Here is a 19,853-nt window from a genome sequence, read left to right on the forward strand (position 1 = left end):
CATGTTTTACCACTGCTTTATCCTGGTCAGGGTCACAGTGGGTCTGGCTTTCCTGGAATGACATTGTGATTCCGGCTTCACTGGAATCACAATTAATAAATTAGTCATTAATATTTTATTAAAATCTATGACAATTATTTACTGTATATTTATATTGGATATGTAATATTTAATATAAGTAGTTTTATTATTGCTTATTTTATTATAGTTTTGTATTAGAATTAAGAATCGTATTTAGAATTTTGTATTAGAATCATTAAAAGTCTTTATTTTTATTATTATTATTATTATTATTGTGTTGAGTTCTCAGCAGACAGCAGGTTTTGGGGAGGTCGTGTCCCTGGATTTGCATAACAGTGGTTCACTTTTCAGGCTCCCATCTGCCAGATTCACTGGTGGCATTTTTTCATTTACAGCAGCAATCTAAGTTTAATATGAAGAATAATCATTTACTCCTCTTTATTTTAGCTTCACACTACAGTATAAATGTAACAAGCACAACTTAATCTAAAACATCTAAAATGATACAGGTGACAGTTGAACACAAACCATGCCAGTAAATTGCCCCAAATCTCCCCAGTATATGTGGTCAGCACTGACACGCAGTTACCTGTGTTTTAATAGTGTTTAATTTATTGCAGACCTGTTTTCGATGGTTCTTAGGTGGTGACCAGGCAAACGATTAGGTTATTGTTCATTCATTAATACTAACCCTTTTGCTCTGGTCACGGTCACAATGGGTCCAGTGACCCCCCAGAAATAAACAGAATTAAAAAAAAAAAAAAGGAAAATATGTTGGCATGGTTAGAACTCAGACAAACTAGCCCTGTTTAAATGGGCAAACAAATTCGTACTTGAAGCCAAATCATAAGGTCATGCTACAAGTTAAATGACACTATAGAACATCAGATTATTCATTTAAACTACTGAATGTACATCGATCAGCTATAACATTAAAACCACCTCCTGGTTTCTACACTCACTGTCTATTTTATCAGCTCCACTTATCATATAGAAGCACTTTGTAGTTCTACAATTACTGACTGTAGTCCATCTGTTTCTCTACATACTTTGTTAGCCCGCTTTCATCCTGTTCTTCAATGGTCAGGACCCCCACAGGACCCCCACAGAGCAGGTATTATTTAGGTGGTGGATCATTCTCAGCACTGCAGTGACACTGACATGGTGGTGGTGTGTTAGTGTGTGTTGTGCTGGTATGAGTGGATCAGACACAGCAGCGCTGCTGGAGTTTTTAAACACCTCACTGTCACTGCTGGACTGAGAATAGTCCACCAACCAAAAATATCCAGCCAACAGCGCCCCGTGGGCGGCGTCCTGTGACCACTGATGAAGGTCTAGAAGATGACCGACTCAAACAGCAGCAATAGATGAGCGATCGTCTCTGACTTTACATCTACAAGGTGGACCGACTAGGTAGAGTGGAAAGTGAGTGGGCACGGTATTTAAAAACTCCAGCACAACAGCAGAACACAACACACAACACACACTAACACACCACCACCATGTCAGTGTCACTGCAGTGCAGAGAATGGTCCACCACCTAAATAATACCTGCTCTGTGGGGGTCCTGACCATTGAAGAACAGGGTGAAAGGAGCTAACAAAGTATGTAGAGAAACAGATGGACTACAGTCAGTAATTGTAGAACTACAAAGTTCTTCTATATGGTAAGTGAAGCTGATAAAATGGACAGTGAGTGTAGAAACAAGGAGGTGGTTTTAATGTTATGGCTGATAAATGTATAGTATTGTTGACCCATCAGAAAACCCATCACAAAAAGGCACCGCTGCAGAGGTTATTAAAATCCCAAAAATATTGTTGGTACTCTAATAACACAACGCATGTGTATATACTTAAACAAAACCAGAAAAGAAAACACTAAAACGATTATGAAAGAAAATGCTAACAGGGCGGAACGGCATACATTCTGCTGAATGACTACATTACCCACAATTCAACAACACCGGCGTAACCAGTGCGCAAGGAATTGTGGGTAGATGTGTTTGTAGTTTTTAAACGTACTACAGTGCGGTTAGTAAAGGAAGGAAACAACTGTGTGTCAGTTAGTTGGAAGTGAAGTTTTAACTCGGTGGAAAGTTTTGTTATGATCCGATATCGACGCTTTATCAGAGATAATCGGATACACGGACAGGTTTGGATCGGTTTATTGAGTAAATCGGGTGTTTTGGGGGGTTGAAATGAGTTTAAACGAGCATTCTCTGCAGGCTCTGTCCTGGAGAAAACTCTATCTGAGCAGGGCTAAACTGAAGGCCACCAGCAGAACCTCAGCACTGCTGTCAGGATTCGCCATGGTGAGAATTATTATTATTATTATTAATGTTATTATTATTATTTATGTGCTTTAGAATTTGCATTATGCAAATCCTAATGAAGAGAAACAGTAAGATTTGCATATACAGTAAATTCTTACAACACTGGAAGAGACCACCATACTAAATATACACACACACACACACACACTTTATTTATTTATTTGTTTATTAGGATTTTAATGTCATGTTTTACACTTTGGTTACATTCATGACAGAAACGGTAGTTACTCATTACACATAAGATTCATCAGTTCGCAAGTTTAATATCAAACACAGTCATGGACAATTTAGTGTCTCCAGTTCACCTCACTTGCACGTCTTTGTACTGTTGGAGGAAACCGGAGCTCCCGGAGGAAACCCACGCAGACACGGGGAGAACATGCAAACTCGGCACAGAAAGCACCTGGACCGCCGCACCTGGGGATCGAACCCAGGACCTTCTTGCTGTGGTGCGACAGTGCTGTCCACTGAGCCACCGTGCCGCCCCCACTCACTTTATAATAACAGTTGTTGTAGCGAGTAGTAATCAGAAGGTCACTGGTTCAGACCCCACCACTGCCAGCATTGCTGCTGTTGGGCCCTTGAGCAAGGCCTTTAATCCTCAATTGCTCAAACTGTGTACTGTCACAGTTCTGTAAGTTGCCTTGGATAAAAGCGCCTGCTAAATGCCAAAAATGTAAACAGTCAGCGGTCAATGTTTGTGTATGGATGGGTGCAGGAATTTATTATTTATTTATTAAAAATTTACGCTCCGAGGTGCCCAGGATGGCGCAGCGGGATATTCCGCAAGCACACCAGCGCCGAGATTCTGAACTCCTCTGAACGTTGCCACCGGTTGACTGGGCGCCATCCAGCGGGCACAATTGGCAGTGTTTGCAGCAGACACTAACTGGCCACCGTGTCTGCTAGGGCGGGATGACCGGACTAAGTGGGTGGGGTCTTCGAACGCTGTGCAAGGACCTTGATTAGCAGATAGAGGCGCCTGTGCAGAATGAGAAAAGAAGGGATCCGCACGGGTCTGTGCACTGTGCACGGGTCGGAGGAGGAGTGAGCCGGAAATACCTTCCTCGAATGCAATCAGGGATCCCCGGCAGCGGAAGGCGTATTGACTACGCTAAATTATAAAATAGAAAAATAAATGCTCCGGTTAGTATCAGGTGTGTTAAAATCCATTTATTTGATCAGGCTTTGAGAACCTCTCCTACCACACACACACTTTTACCGCTGTACTTTTCTTTTGTGCAGGATCTTTGTGTTGCTACTTCGGTTTAATTTCATAGCTGCATCACGTCTCTAGCCGACACCTCGTAGAAAGTTTGCTCTATCCGATTTCCGCTGGACGCAGTTTGACATGGTGATGTGACTTGCAGGAAGGATGTTGCAGAACGACAGATCGCTGTGGTCTCAGCTTCTCCACTCCAGTCGACCAAAAACATCTTCATCCAAAAATATTTAGACAGAAACGTAGATGTGCTGGTGTAGAAAGTTCTACAACGTCACTGAACTTGGTGCTGATTATGATCAGCTGCAGCTGATGACTTCTGGGTGTCCATATAATTATGGGTTTTTTTCTTCCATCTTTAGACGAGCTTAAAGGTGCTGATTTTGAAACAGGAGCCTCATTTTACTGTGGAAAATGTCACCTGTTTTTACTTCTTGACTTGTTTCTTCTTGTTTTTTCTCTGCATAAAGTGACAGTTTGACTTTTTTTTCCTGACCTTGGTAAGACATCACTGTTCCATGTACTTTCAATGGATATATTCAAACAAGCCCTATTTATATGGGCACAGAGAATCATCAGCTATGATTGTTTACATATTAGCTGCTGTCTATTTATTTATGACCCAGCAGACTTGCAGAAACATGAATATGAAAAGTCTTGAATTTGTAAAGTGCTGTAGGTTGAACGGTGAGGACTGAACTGCTGTAGGCTGAATGGGAGAGCTGATGTACAGTGTATCACAAAAGTGAGTACACCCCTCACATTTCTGCAAATATTTCATTATATCTTTTCATGGGACAACACTATAGAAATAAAACTTGGATATAACTTAGAGTAGTCAGTGTACAACTTGTATAGCAGTGTAGATTTACTGTCTTCTGAAAATAACTCAACACACAGCCATTAATGTCTAAATGGCTGGCAACATAAGTGAGTACACCCCACAGTGAACATGTCCAAATTGTGCCCAAAGTGTCAATATTTTGTGTGACCACCATTATTATCCAGCACTGCCTTAACCCTCCTGGGCATGGAATTCACCAGAGCTGCACAGGTTGCTACTGGAATCCTCTTCCACTCCTCCATGATGACATCACGGAGCTGGTGGATGTTAGACACCTTGAACTCCTCCACCTTCCACTTGAGGATGCCCCACAGGTGCTCAATTGGGTTTAGTCCATCACCTTTACCTTCAGCTTCCTCAGCAAGGCAGTTGTCATCTTGGAGGTTGTGTTTGGGGTCGTTATCCTGTTGGAAAACTGCCATGAGGCCCAGTTTTCGAAGGGAGGGATCATGCTCTGTTTCAGAATGTCACAGTACATGTTGGAATTCATGTTTCCCTCAATGAACTGCAGCTCCCCAGTGCCAGCAACACTCATGCAGCCCAAGACCATGATGCTACCACCACCATGCTTGACTGTAGGCAAGATACAGTTGTCTTGGTACTTCTCACCAGGGCGCTGCCACATATGCTGGACACCATCTGAGCCAAACAAGTTTATCTTGGTCTCGTCAGACCACAGGGCATTCCAGTAATCCATGTTCTTGGACTGCTTGTCTTCAGCAAACTGTTTGCGGGCTTTCTTGTGCGTCAGCTTCCTTCTGGGATGACGACCATGCAGACCGAGTTGATGCAGTGTGCGGCGTATGGTCTGAGCACTGACAGGCTGACCTCCCACGTCTTCAACCTCTGCAGCAATGCTGGCAGCACTCATGTGTCTATTTTTTAAAGCCAACCTCTGGATATGACGCCGAACACGTGGACTCGACTTCTTTGGTCGACCCTGGCGAAGCCTGTTCCGAGTGGAACCTGTCCTGGAAAACCGCTGTATGACCTTGGCCACCATGCTGTAGCTCAGTTTCAGGGTGTTAGCAATCTTCTTATAGCCCAGGCCATCTTTGTGGAGAGCAACAATTCTATTTCTCACATCCTCAGAGAGTTCTTTGCCATGAGGTGCCATGTTGAATATCCAGTGGCCAGTATGAGAGAATTGTACCCAAAACACCAAATTTAACAGCCCTGCTCCCCATTTACACCTGGGACCTTGACACATGACACCAGGGAGGGACAACGACACATTTGGGCACAATTTGGACATGTTCACTGTGGGGTGTACTCACTTATGTTGCAGCTATTTAGACATTAATGGCTGTGTGTTGAGTTATTTTCAGAAGACAGTAAATCTGCACTGCTATACAAGCTGTACACTGACTACTCTAAGTTATATCCAAGTTTCATGTCTATAGTGTTGTCCCATGAAAAGATATAATCAAATATTTGCAGAAATGTGAGGGGTGTACTCACTTTTGTGATACACTGTATATCTGGATACATCATGATTATGATGATGAAGATGATGATGATGTTAGTGTCATTGTGTGTGTAGGTGGCGATGGTGGAGGTCCAGTTGGAGAGGGATTACGCGTACCCCCCTGGTCTTCTGATAGCCTTCAGCGCCTGTACCACCGTGCTGGTTGCGGTGCACCTCTTCGCTCTGATGATCAGTACCTGCATCCTGCCCAACATCGAGGCCGTCAGCAACGTCCACAACCTGAACTCGGTCAAGGAATCGCCACACGAGCGCATGCACCGCCACGTGGAGCTGGCCTGGGCCTTCTCCACCGTCATCGGTACCTTCCTCTTCCTGGCTGAGGTGCTACTACTCTGCTGGGTCAAGTTCCTGCCCCTAAAGACGCCCAAGAAGGACGACGAGGACGTCCCGGGCACCAGCAACGTCACCCGGATCAGCCCGGGCGAGGCCGCCGCCTACGCCTCGACCGCCATCATGGTTCCCTGTGGCCTGGTCTTCATCGTGTTCGCCGTCCACTTTTACCGCTCGCTCGTCAGCCACAAGACCGACCGACAGTTTCAGGAGCTGGAGGAACTTTCTCACATCACCAGGCTGCAGAACGAGCTCGACCACCGACCTGACGCGCCCAACATCCAGACCGCGCCCGGCATCTTTCCCTGAAACGTAGCGTAGCTTGGTTGCGTCGGTGTTTAGTTAGAATTCAGTTACGATAATTAGCAGAACAGTTATTTTTTTAAAGACACTTTTGCGATTAAAATGATCACATGACTTTATTTCTCCTGCCAAAAGTATTTAAAGCTTCGCTTACAGAGTCGTCTGTCCCAATTTTATATATTTAGTCTTGCTAGCTGGTGAAGCATTTAATATAGCAGCCAACCATGGTAACGTAAACGCTAGCTGATGTTATACGACAACGTCACTCCGCTATGTGTAGCTAGAAATAAAAACATCGTATTGATTTACCGACATTAGGCACTTGTTTATCAGTAATATTAATTAAGCTGCTAGGGTGGCCAGAATATACAGACATGATTGGCTGTGTCTGAGGGTGGGCGGGTTATACGGATTCAATCTCACTCTCACTCACTGTCTTAACTGCTTGTCCAGTCAGGGTCGTGGGGGGGTGGGGTGGGGGTTGCTGGAGCCTATCCCAGCTTTTCAATGGACGCAAGGCACACGGTAACACCCTGGACGGGGCGCCAGTCCATCGCAGGGCACACACACACACACACACACACACACATTCTCCTATAGGACAATTCAGTGTCTCCACTTAACCTGACTGTACGTCTTTGGACTGTGGGAGGAAACCGGAGCTCCCGGAGGAAACCCACGCAGACACGGGGAGAACGTGCAAACCCGCCCCGCCTGGGGATCGAACCCAGGACCTTCTTGCTGTGAGGTGACAGTGATACCCACCGAGCCACTGCTGGCGGATCATGGTACTGCACAGAGATGATGAATAACGGAGAGCAGTGCGTGACTGTAGGCAGTTGTAGCCTAGCGGTCAAGGTACTGGACCAGTAGTCAGAACGTCGCTGGGTCAAGCCCTACCCCCCCGGATTCCCAGTCAGACTCACATGCGTCATTTAAATTGCCAAAATTTGTGCTGTTAACCTTAATTAGCATTTTGTTGATTGTTTTAATCACCATCGTGGTGATTAGCTGACTGTTCTGCTAACGAACTTTGTCTTAGTTTACTGTAATAAGTCAGCGTACGATTCTCACACTCTGCTCTCGCGTCCCGTCTTGGACCACGGATGTTGGTTAGCTAACTTATCGCCAGGGCAACAATATCACTTTTTGCATGTCATCCACGCTAATCCTATTTTTCTTCTTACTAGTAATCTGGTTATGGTAATATTGTTATTGTTCGTGTAACCACGGCGACCCACAGACCACTGGAGTACTTACTAGTACCAGTAGATTAGCAATAATTACATTTTATCGGTATGTTTACGATATTTTGATATGTTTACGAACTTTTAGCGATTTCTCACAGTGATGCCACTTTAGCGTCTTTTACACTCCCACCACACACACAAACAAACATCTGCACACGAATCGGAACCCCGACCGACACTCAGGACCGGAGATTCTTAAGCTCTGGAGGAACCTTCATGATGGTCAGCACTGCTCGATGTTCTAAATCTTTTGATTGTGTTGTAGGTGTTTTATGATTGTACAGTGTTACACCGTGTTGGTGCGGGCGCTCGGGTGCGCAGCGGTGAATCACACTAGCCCACCACCGCTGGGATCCAGGGTTCGAATCTCCAGCGGCGCCGTCGACCAGTCTGGCGCGATTGTCTGAAGTCTGAAGGACGCGCTGGCTGAGGCTTTGCACTAGCACCCAGTGCTAAGTGTGTTTCCTGGAAGTCCAGACCCGCAGCGACCCTGACCAGGATAAAACAGTGGTCATATTTACTCCTATTTATTTATTTTGTTCCCCCTCTGAGAGCTGGAGATCTCAGCGCTAGTGTTCTAGCGTGTTTTACCTTTGTGCCACCTGAGCGCCGAAGTTTTTTCCTCTAAATAAATCCAGATTATTATTGAGAGTTTGTTTGACCTTTATGTTTGTTGTTTTTAAAGCACCCGTTCACCTAGGTTCACTCCGTTTGGGAAAGGAGCCACGCCTTTTCTGTTCTCGCACAAGACAAGCTCCATGTTGACATGGAGAAACTCCAGGGGCCTGCACAGAGCCCTGACCTCAACCTCATCAAACACCTTTGGGATGAATTGGAATGTCAGTTGTGAGCCAGGCCTTGTTATCCAGCACAAAGGGTTCTTTGACTGAATGGCTTTGTACTCGTTCACTTTAATATTCAGACCAAATTAAATTCTGTGCTTTGTTATTACGTTTTTTAAGTGCCTACATAAACACAGTTGGCTGTGTCTGGGGGAGGGCGGGCCAAAGGGATTCCTCATCACTACAGCAATTGCGGCCTCCGCTGGCTGGTTGAGGAGCTGCGTAGAGGCGGTGAATCACGGAGAGCAGTGTTTGAACCAACCTCATACAGGTGAAAAGAAGCGGCCACTACTGCACACGTGTCGGAGGGGGCGTGTGTTAGGCACGGAGCTGCTCGGTCAGGACAGGGGGCTGCAGCAGTGAGGAGATACAACTAGGGAATTGGATACGACTAGATTTAGGGAATGCAGAAATATTTTTATGACTGTTCAATGCTACGTGGGTAGTGGTAGCTCAGTGGATAACATACTTGACTAGTAATCCGAGGGTCGCTGGTTTAAGCTGCACCACCGCCAAGTTGCCACTGTTGGGCCCCTGGGCAGGGGGCCCAACACTCAATAAGGATAATTGTAAGTCGCTTTGGATAAAAGAAACTGCTATAAGGGTCATTCCTGGGATTCGGTGCCTTTTGGACCTTAAAACGTGTTGAAAATGAAACCCTGTTTTTATTTGTTTTTCATGTTTTATTATAAAAATTTATGTTAAACTTTTCCAAACTAATATTGGTCAAGCTAAATTACACCTGAACCTCACATACACTGTGACGTCCAGCCTGTTACGTGTTAGGTCGTAACAGGGTGGACCATAACAGGGTGGACATTCTGACATAAAATTAGCCATTAGATAGCGAGTGAGCAAAACCATGCTAGCATAAAAGTGAATTCAGACAAAGAATTCTCTGCTTTCTAGTGTGATAATTTTTAAAATGATCAAATCGTTTAGCTTTTTCTCATATATCCCATAACAGGGTGGACATGTTATGGTTGACCATATAAGACTTTTAGGATAAAATGTGGAAAAAACAACATTAAAATGAGGAGTTTAATAAGCCGCTCATCTTCCTCAGTTGTTTTCTCTCCAAAAAGATCATGTGAGCTCCAGGAAATGATGTCAGTATGTAAAACAGCTCTTCATTTTAAGAGACAGTAGTAAGAAATAACAGGGTGGAACAGAAACCTGAGGGACGTGTGAAAAACCCTCATAATCAGCAATAAAATCAAACTCATAAAGAAAACAAATCCAGGGTTTAGAGGGACTTAATCAAAGCTTTTAAACAGTATTAGAGACTGAGATATTTTCATGATTAAACCTCATATATCATCACTAAATCAGAACGTACAGCACTGGGGATCATGGGAAAGCCTCTAGTATCTAAGAGATAAAAACAGTTTGTATACAGTCATTTTATTTTATTTTATTTACAGAAAACACTGTGTTTAGTATCTGAAAGTGTTCATTATTTCAGTAAGATGTTTAGAAAATTGTATTGTTCAAATTTTACTTATTACTACTATGATCAGTACTGGGGACACAAAAGACACCGAATTGTAGGAATGACCCATATGCCAAAAATGTACAAGAACAACAAACCCGTCATTTTGCTACGGGTACCAGATTTGGCGCAGTTTTTACGCCGGATACCCTTCCAGACACAACTCTCCTACTTATATCCAGGCTTGTGACTAGCACTGAGAGTGCACTGACAAGTCAAGTGCACCTCCACATCCCACCAACATCAAAGGAAAAAATCACACTGGTAAGTCAGAAATAAAGCCCCATTTTATTAATCAACTCTTAAGACATGGATGTACAGGATATTTATAACCCAACCTCTACCATAAAGATGTACTTTGTGGGTATACAACTACTGACTGTAGCTTATCTGTTGCTCTGTTTACTATGTCCCCCCACTACTCCATTCATAAATATAAGGGGACCCTACACTGACCATTGGCCATTCTCTGTACTGCAGGGACACTCATAGATCCCAACAACACTGCTGCACTTGCTGCATGCTGATCTGTTACCCATATACCACCATTGACAGATCGGGTACAGAGAGCAACAGATGAACTACAATCAGTAAGTGTATACTCACAGGTGTAGCTCATAAACTACTTAATTATATACAAGACAGAGTACAAATAAATATCCATACGTTCAGTTTATCAGCTGTCTTGCTTTGACGATGAAGAAAACTCCAACGGCGACTCCCAGCAGTCCCAGTACTAATCCCACATAACACACCACCGATGGATACACACTCTGCTGATCCACGTCCACATCAACATCTGTAAACACACACATACACACACACACACACACACACACACACATCCACAGATTTACTCACATCAGCCAGTCGTATAAAATCATCACACAGATCAAGATCATCTCATCTCACCCCAGGTTTTGGTGTCTTGTTTATTCAGAGCTGGATGCTCCACCGTACAACTGTATGAGTCTCCTTCCTTTGGAATGAAACTCAGACTGGAAAACAAGCCCAGAGTACCGTCAGGGTTTCTGTAATGTGGACTGAGCATCGCCAGATGCGTCACGTTGGTGCCGTTTTTGCTCCACAAGACTGAAACTGGAGGAGGGAAGAACGCCATCACGTGGCAGACGAGAGTGTTCGACTCCTTCAGCCGGATCTCCTTTTTGGGGTAGATGGAGGTCGTGGGAGGTTCTGGAGAACATAAAGACAGTGAATGAATGATTCTGTTCCTCTGATCCCTGTAGGTGTTGCCACAGGTGATCTATCAATCAACCAGACAGTAGGAGTCACTGTTGGAGTGGCATTGGCGTTTTACTCCATTCGGCCTTCCCTCCTTTACACATGGCCAGTTGCCTCTGTTAACTGCCCAACCAGGCAACTGCCAACACTAGATGGTGGTTTGCTAGAACGTTACACTGCTACGTCAACCAAACCCTCAATGTTTCTGTTGCCCTCTCAGCCTACCTCTTCACTCGCTGGTTAGTTTAGATTCTATCCCACTTTTAATCTGCTTGTGCATTGATTCGTCGGACGCACATACAGTGTCCCAAGCTACAAACATAATACAAACACACGTGTAGTGAAATCTTACCCAGATGTTCGGCTAGATCTTTGTAGGCCTCTTTTAGCTCTGCCAGCACTTGTTTGCAGAAGTTATCTATCTGCTCAGCTTTTTTAGGCACATCTGGAAACTGCGGAAAGCCGACGAAGTCCGGTAACGTGACGTTAGGTGTGCTCGTTTTGTAATCGAAGTAAGCAATCGTTTCTTCGCCGTATTTAATGGAAAAGTCAGAGATACGCTCGCTGCAGCCATTAAGCAGTCCAAACGTGTAGAGCCCTGTTGAGGACAAACGATAAGATTCAAGAGTCAGACTGTGCTGCTGTGCTTCTCCTGGCTGCTGTTACGGGTGCTGAATAATCAAACCCTCAGTGACCTCTGTAACGTCCAACCTGCATTCTGGTGTTCTGCTGTGATGAAGCTTTAGAAAAAGGGACGTCGGTCAGGTGGCGCAGTGGTAAAAACAGAGCAGAGCTGACATTTCAAACACGACGGTTTGAAACTTAGCTTTGCCATCCAGCTGGACTGGGCTGGGCAGCAACTTGGCTGGGCTAGGGAGCTCATAACTGATGCAATTACAACCTCTGCTGGCCGATTGATTACGCCTGCATAGAGTTACAGAGTATCAGCTCTGTACACAAAGCTGATATATGTGAACTCGCCTCGTGAAGGTGAAAAGATGCAGATGGCTACTGCTCATGTGTCGGAGGGGGCTTGTGTCAGTCTCACTCTCCTCAATCAGAAGTGCAGATCAGCATCGGTATGACATTGGATATGACTAGATTGGGAGGGAAAATGCAAAAATGGGACGTCATATTTATCTTCAGAATAGAACAGAATAGAATGTTTATTGTCACTATACACAGGTACAATGAAATTTATGGCATGTCTCTCCAATATAGGTAGTAACAGCAGTAGAGAAAAATAGTAACACTAAAATCCCCCCCAAAATTATTTACACTCTGCATACGTAAATGTACATGCGTCTTTATAAATATTAAATCCTGGATGTGTGCAAATGCTGCATAGTCCACAACACACGTGAAGTCAAATATCTGGCAACCTTTGGATTATTTTTAGCATGAATGCCTTTGCTGTTTGGTCCACAGTAGATGTTTCGTTGGTCCGTACCAGACTCCACAACCTTCTCGTCCCTCCTCTGACCACTGTCTGTGGTGACACCCCTTGCTGTTTGGGAGATTCCTCAACCCAGTTGACTGTCTAGAACCATCTGGTCCTTATCAAAGATCTTATCAGATCTGCTGCTTTCGACACGTGAACTATGAGGAACCTCCATCAACCCAGTGTCTAATAAAACCCTCAAATTCACATGCACATTTTTGGAAGATGGATTGAATTTTTGGCTCTAAATAAAATCCACATCACAAAGTTCTGAACTGAAATTTGACCTTACAAGCTAAAAAAAACACATTCATAAAGATCATCTCTGATTATTATAATTACATAATAAAGCAAAACACAAAAACTGTGAACATAAAAACTGCTCCTATAATGAAACCAGCGTGTAATTTAACTCACCTGCTGCATGTGTGTATAGAATACAGATGAAATTCAGTATCAGGATGAAGAGTTCTGCCATTTTATCACCGAAATTAATTTCTTTTTTTGTTAATGGGGAAGTGGTTTAGTTTTTATAATCTTACAGGTCCACAGGTGAGAGCTACCAGACCTGTTTTTCCTGCTTTAAAGGCCGTGTGTGTGTTTCAAATATTTTAAATATCATGAATAGCAGTGTGTTTTTAACTCGTAACAGGTGATGTGATATAATCTGATAGGATTAACAAACATGAATGAAGTTACAGGAGGAATAAATGTGCACCGGTTTATTTTTTCTTTTATTAACTGGACGCAGAAGGAGAGAGAAGAATGTCTGATGCACCGCTCTGTCGAGTCTTCCTGCACCTCTGTGTTTTATTCACTACAGGTAAGATTGGGATTAGTAAATGTAGATGTAAGTGAGTTGGTGAGTGTGTTTTTTTTTCTGAATGTGATTAGTAAATGCAGATGTGAGTGAGTAGGTGAGTCTCCTAACCTTAAATGAAGCTTTAAAGCTCCACCATAGATGACCAGGAGTGGGAAGCCTGGAGGCCTGGAGGCTCTTCAAGCATCATTACAGGAGAAAAAGTGAACTGTTGAGATCCACTTGCAAAACAATTAGTGTCCTCACTTCCCAAACCATTTAAAAGTCTCATTAACAAGCTGCTCAGGTGGCGCAGCGGTAAAAACACACGCTAGAACCAGAGCTGGGATCTCGAATACATCGTATCGAGTCTCGGCTCTGTCTGCCGGCTGGGCTGAGAAGCCACATGAACAAACGATCGGCCTGTTGTTCAGATTTGGGCGGGGTGGCACGGTGACTCGGTGGGTAGCACTGTCACCTCACAGTAAGAAGGTCCTGGGTTTGATTCCCAGGTGGAGCGACGCAGGTCCTTTCTGCTTGGAGTTTGCAGAACTTAGTTTAATTTAGTGTCTCCAATTCACCTCACTTGCATGTTTTTGGACTGTGGGAGGAAACCCACGTAGACACGGGAGAACATGCAAACTCCACACAGAATGACCCAAACCTCCTCACCTGGGGATCAAACCCAGGACCTTCTTGCTGTGAGGTGACAGTGCTACCCACTTACAATTAAATAAAATAAATAAATGTTGCAGGCATCAAATTCTAAATGTGTTTATATTTACAAAACACAACAATCAGTGATCTTTTTGTTTTTAAGATAATTAGCAAATCATAGATTCTTCTTTCACTGTGTTTTACAACATGTCCCAACTTTTCTGGAAACACGGTTTGTGATTTTTATATTTTATTTTTCAGCGAGCGCTTATTACATCTCTAACATAATTCAGTGTGAAACCGACAGCTCGCTTCAGGGCATGAGATTAATTTTGTCCATGATGTACAACAAGCAAAACTTCCTGTCGTACGACAGCTCTGAGATGGAGATCATCGGATACGGCGAATACGGACTTAAATGGGCCGAAGATTTAAACAAAAACCCAATGTTACTAAAGATGGAGACGGCGAAAGCTCTGGCAGAGTGCCAGCTTTACGGCCAGCTCATCCTACTGGCAGCGAACAAGACAGGTGAGCAAGGAAAGCGTTCAGTGTTTCTTAGATTTTAGTATAACGTTGTTCTTTTTCTCTTCCAGTGGAACCTCAGGTGGTGCTGAGGTCTCTGAGATCTGAATCTTCCCCTGATCCTACCACGCTGATTTGCAGCGCCTACGATTATTACCCCAGAGGAATCAAAGTGACCTGGCTGATAGACGGAGAACCCATCACCGTGAACGTGTCCTCCACCGACGAGCTTTCCAACGGTGACTGGCACTACCAGATCCACAGCCAGCTGGAGCACAGACCAACCCCTGATGAAAAGATCTCCTGCAAGGTGGAACACCAGAGCTTAACCCGACCCGTCATCTACACCTGGGGTGAGAACCTCACACGTCATACCCGAAATAAACACCAGAGAGCTGCATTTAACATAACGACTGCTGAATATCAGAGAGTATCTGGACACCAACACTGGCTGCTTGTTTCACACTGAATACTGTTTAGCTTCTGCATGTTTTGCTGATCTGCAAAAGTTTGTGGACACCCGTCCTAATCATAATTACATTTACGGCCTTTAGCAGATGCTTTTATAGAAAGCAAAGGGTTAAGGGCCTTGCTCAAGGCTCATAGTGGGGCTTGAACAGCCTGCCTTATGATTACTAGTCCAGTACCTTAACCGCTGAGCTACCACTGCCCTGTTCAGCAGTTCCAACCACAGCCATCGGATCACTAATCTCAATCCTATTGATCTATTTTAAGGTGAATTGGAACACTGATTGTGAGCCAGGCCATTTTATCCAAAATGTGCCTGGCTTTTTGAATGTTTTGACCTCATAGGCACAACTTCCCACAGACCCATTCCAAAATTGCATAGAAAGCATTTCCAGAAGAGTATAGGATGATGATTTTGGAGTATGTGCAGGCGTCCACATACTTTTGACCATTGTGGCATCCTAATGGCGCATCAATAAGTGAAAAGAATGTATGAATCTTGTTAAACGACCTCCTATGATCCTCCTGTGATTAATGAATTCCTGTTGTAACAGACACGTCACTTCCTGCAGCCGAGAGATTTAAGCTTGGTGTTGGTGTTGCAGCTCTGGTGACTGGATTCATCACAGCGGCTTCTGGTCTCCTTTATTATTACATCAAAGAATCAGGTACATTTTTATACTTTATTTATATACACCGATCAGCCATAACATTAAAACCACCTCCTTGTTTCTACACTTACTGTCCATTTTATCAGAAGCACTTTGTAGTTCTACAATTACTGACTGTAGTCCATCTGTTTCTCTACATACTTTGTTAGCCCCCTTTCACCCTGTTCTTCAATGGTCAGGACCCCCACAGGACCACCACAGAGCAGGTATTATTTAGGTGGTGGATCATTCTCAGCACTGCAGTGACGCTGACATGGTGGTGGCGCTGCTGGAGTTTTTAAACACCTCACTGTCACTGCTGGACTGAGAATAGTCCACCAACCAAAAACATCCAGCCAACAGCGCCCCGTGGGCAGCGTCCTCTGACCACTGATGAAGGTCTAGAAGATGAGCGACTCAAACAGCAGCAATAGATGAACGATCGTCTCTGACTTTACATCTACAAGGTGGACCGACTAGGTAGGAGTGTCTAATAGAGTGGACAGTGAGTGGACACGGTGTTTAAAAACTCCAGCAGTGCTGCTGTGTCTGATCCACTCATACCAGAACAACACACACTAACACACCACCACCATGTCAGTGTCACTGCAGTGCTGAGAATGATCCACAACCTAAATAATACCTGCTCTGTGGTGGTCCTGTGGGGGTCCTGACCATTGAAGAACAGGGTGAAAGGGGCATGTAGAGAAACAGATGGACTACAGTCAGTAATTGTAGAACTACAAAGTGCTTCTATATGGTAAGTGGAGCTGATAAAATGGACAGTGAGTGTAGAAATAAGGAGGTGGTTTTAATGTTCCTAATAAAGTGCCTAAAGACTGAATGTGACTCTCTAATAAATTTTCTCACCAGGTTGGACTCCAGTTCGCACCATTGAATTTTCTTGCATCATATGAAGAGCAAACGTTCAAACATCCACATCTCTGGAAGTTCCATCAAAAACTTTATTGTAATAGTGGTAAGAAGACCTACAGTATCTCTGTATGTTCTTTATACCAGTGTTCTACGTTCTCTGTACTATGTTCTTTGCTATTATTATTATTATTTACTCCCTTCTTACCTGCCTCTGTAAATGCTTTTAATTACCACAGAACACTGAATAAATTCACATCAAACATAAACACAACATGAACTCCACTGAAGACTTCAGATTTCAATTATTAAAGGAACAAAGGTACCCAAAACCTGTGAAATCCACCCGTGTACCTATTTTACACATCAGACTATGAATCTCACTAATTCTCAACTTCACCATAAAAGCCAAGCATCACCGTAACGCTTCTACAGGAAGGAAAACATGGAAGAGTAAAAGAAACCTTATAGAAGGCCATTTGTAAGCCTTAAGGACTCCACCGAACCACAGCGAGAGGCTGGACGTGGGAAACTTGGAAGTGTGCACAATCCATCCAGCCACAGCTCATTTAGGGGTCACTGGAGTTTCTCCCCATCAGTCTTGTCCTCTAATCAGATTAAGAGGGGTGTCCGTATACTTCTGGCCATATGGTGTATTTCTATTATATGTTAAGGTTTGTGATTGCATATTTCATTCATCCTACAGTGTACCAGTACTGATGCTGGTTCAGCTGTTCTCCCAATTTAAACCAGTGCTCACTGAACAGCTTATTCAGCATATTACACCAGTAATGAACCAACATTGGACCTGCTGTCTGGGAAAACAACGTAGTTTTAGGTGGTAACAGTAACCCACATCGGCTCAGTATAGGATGGTCAGACAGGGTGCTGGATAACCAGAGACCAGCTCAGCACCAGCTTTTCCAGGCTGGAAGACCAGTGGAACCAGCTCAAACCAGCAATGACTGTTTTTAAAGCAAGGAGAAGATACCAGCTTGGACCAGTTATCTGCAACCAGCTACTGGAGCTCTGTACTGGTTTTTCAACATGAACATCCAATTATTTTGGCTTTCGAATGAGCAAAAATACCCTCCAGGTTACTGGAAATGAAATTATTTAGGCAAAATAAACACAAACCATTTTTCTCACCAGGAAACCATTTTAATGTTCTCGTTCCATTTACTGTAGATGTTGGTTCCTCTGTATCAGATTCTGACTTGATTCTTGACATGAAAACCGGCTACGTTTCTGCCCCACGTTCTTCCTGCTTAAGATGCGGGTGATGCTGGTTGCTGGGAAACGGGATGCTGACACTTCCTGTTACAGACAGAGGCTTCTGGGAAAGAGCATGAGTGTCCGAACGGCGCAGCCTTCATCAGCTCGGAATCAGCACCATCACTTCCCATTCTCGTTTTCAGCGTTTAACGTTTATGTTACAGGAAGTGCGCTTGGTCTGAACCTTCCAGGAAAACCGTCCTGTTCTTCCTGCTGCTGAAGTATCTACACCCCTCGGTAAAGTGGTACCATCAGTTATCAGCACCTCTGCATTTAGTAGTTTGAGTCTTCTCTTATAAAGATTAAATTGGAGAAACCAAACAAGCAATCAGAGAGCGACTCCTCAGTCCAGATCCTCTCTAGATTCTTCAGGCTTCTCTTGCAGACTCTCAGTATTTAATATGCTTTAGGTCAGGGTACTGTCATGGTCACGTTTTGATTCTGTGTGGATTTAAACAATGGTTTTGGAAGTTTCACTAACAACCCTGTTGTGGCTTCTTGCAAAGGGCAGACAGATTTTTATTTTAAATCTCCAGGTTCTTCATGGAGTCCATAATGCTAAATTTAAATCCAAGGTTTCCAGAAAGAAACAGACCAAAGCAGAGCATCACAGATCCTTCACCAGCCCACCTTTTGTTATTATAAAACCAAACCCACCTCAGTCTCATCTAAGCATAGAACCATGATCTAATCAAAGGTTTAAAAGGTCAGTTCTATTTTTTAATATATGTATAAGCACTTTTTATATCTCTTTATTCTTGAAAGCTGCTGTAATGTTGCAAAGTTCCCCTAATCCTACACAACCCTACCCTACCCTATCCCATCCTACCCAATCATATATCCTATTCTATCCTATCTTATGTCCTATTCTATCCTCTGTCCTATCCTATGTCATATTCTATGTCATATTCTATGTCCTATTCTATCCTATCCTATCCTATCTCCTATCTTATCCCATCCCATCCTCTTCTCTTCTATCCTATCCTATTCTATCCACCTATCACCTATCCTATAACCTATCCTATCCTATCCTATCCCCTCCTATCCCATCCTCTCCTATCCTATCTTCTCCTCTCCTATTCTATCATTAAATATGTAATATAATATAAAATAATAATATAATAAAACATCACTTCTATCTGAAAATGATTTATTTAAAGGGAAATCCAGGTCTTATTTATAGTTATTGAGCAAATGAAGCAAGGGTGCCTGGTGGTGCGACAGCCTAAGATCAGGGTTCGAATCTTAGTGGTGCTATCAGTCGACTGGGGCCCTGTCCAGGGTGTTTCATGGTAGAATCGACTACCTGGTCGATGTAAACAAATAAATGAAGTGAGTTGTGTGTGTTTACACGATGCTCTGTGTTGGGTGAAGTAATAACATCTTCCTAAATTCTAAAGTCTTCACTGCAGTGACAAGATTTGAAACTGTCTACCTTATTAAGACATGTTATCTTAATGTGATTGTTCTTTTAAATTGCTACGATAATTAAAAAAAAACCTTTGCATTTGGAAATGTAAAGAAAACAACTGAAGAGAATCTGGTGTTTTTTTTTTTTTAAATATATACACTTGTAGTTAGATCACTGATTTTTTAAGACAGTGTCTGTTTTAATGTAACTAATGTATACTAAACATAAATAAACATTTTTAAAAATTAGTGCTTTTTGTTTTAAGCGAAGCAACCCAACTAGTGATGCCCTGCTGTGTGCAGTTCTGTCTTCATGTCACTAGAGGTCGCCACACTCCCACAATCTAAACCTACAGGTACCGGCTCAAAAATACAAACTAACTTTATA

At 43.3% G+C, this 19,853-nt stretch overlaps 3 protein-coding genes across 3 annotated transcripts; 2 read left to right on the forward strand and 1 right to left on the reverse strand.

Moving 5' to 3' along the window:
* Positions 1–2,067: 2,067 nt before the first annotated feature.
* orai1a (ORAI calcium release-activated calcium modulator 1a) lies at positions 2,068–6,993 on the forward strand. The gene is made up of 2 exons (XM_062999579.1): positions 2,068–2,332; positions 5,963–6,993. The coding sequence occupies exons 1-2, from the start codon at positions 2,219–2,221 to the stop codon at positions 6,545–6,547; spliced, it is 699 nt and encodes a 232-aa protein (XP_062855649.1). The 5' UTR covers positions 2,068–2,218; the 3' UTR covers positions 6,548–6,993.
* A 3,418-nt stretch (positions 6,994–10,411) lies between these two features.
* On the reverse strand, positions 10,412–12,084 carry LOC134317500 (SLA class II histocompatibility antigen, DQ haplotype D alpha chain-like). Its single transcript, XM_062998199.1, has 4 exons — positions 12,063–12,084; positions 11,720–11,965; positions 11,038–11,319; positions 10,412–10,924 (listed from the first exon to the last, which is right to left on the reverse strand). Exons 1-4 carry the CDS (start codon positions 12,082–12,084, stop codon positions 10,794–10,796), a joined length of 681 nt encoding a protein of 226 aa, XP_062854269.1. The 3' UTR covers positions 10,412–10,793.
* A 1,489-nt stretch (positions 12,085–13,573) lies between these two features.
* Positions 13,574–16,866, forward strand: LOC134317501 (rano class II histocompatibility antigen, A beta chain-like). Its single transcript, XM_062998200.1, has 5 exons — positions 13,574–13,631; positions 14,526–14,795; positions 14,861–15,142; positions 15,812–15,925; positions 16,781–16,866. Exons 1-5 carry the CDS (start codon positions 13,574–13,576, stop codon positions 16,822–16,824), a joined length of 768 nt encoding a protein of 255 aa, XP_062854270.1. The 3' UTR covers positions 16,825–16,866.
* Positions 16,867–19,853: the final 2,987 nt, after the last annotated feature.

This window comes from Trichomycterus rosablanca, chromosome 7 (genome assembly GCF_030014385.1).
Source record: "Trichomycterus rosablanca isolate fTriRos1 chromosome 7, fTriRos1.hap1, whole genome shotgun sequence".
NCBI classification, from domain to species: domain Eukaryota; kingdom Metazoa; phylum Chordata; class Actinopteri; order Siluriformes; family Trichomycteridae; genus Trichomycterus; species Trichomycterus rosablanca.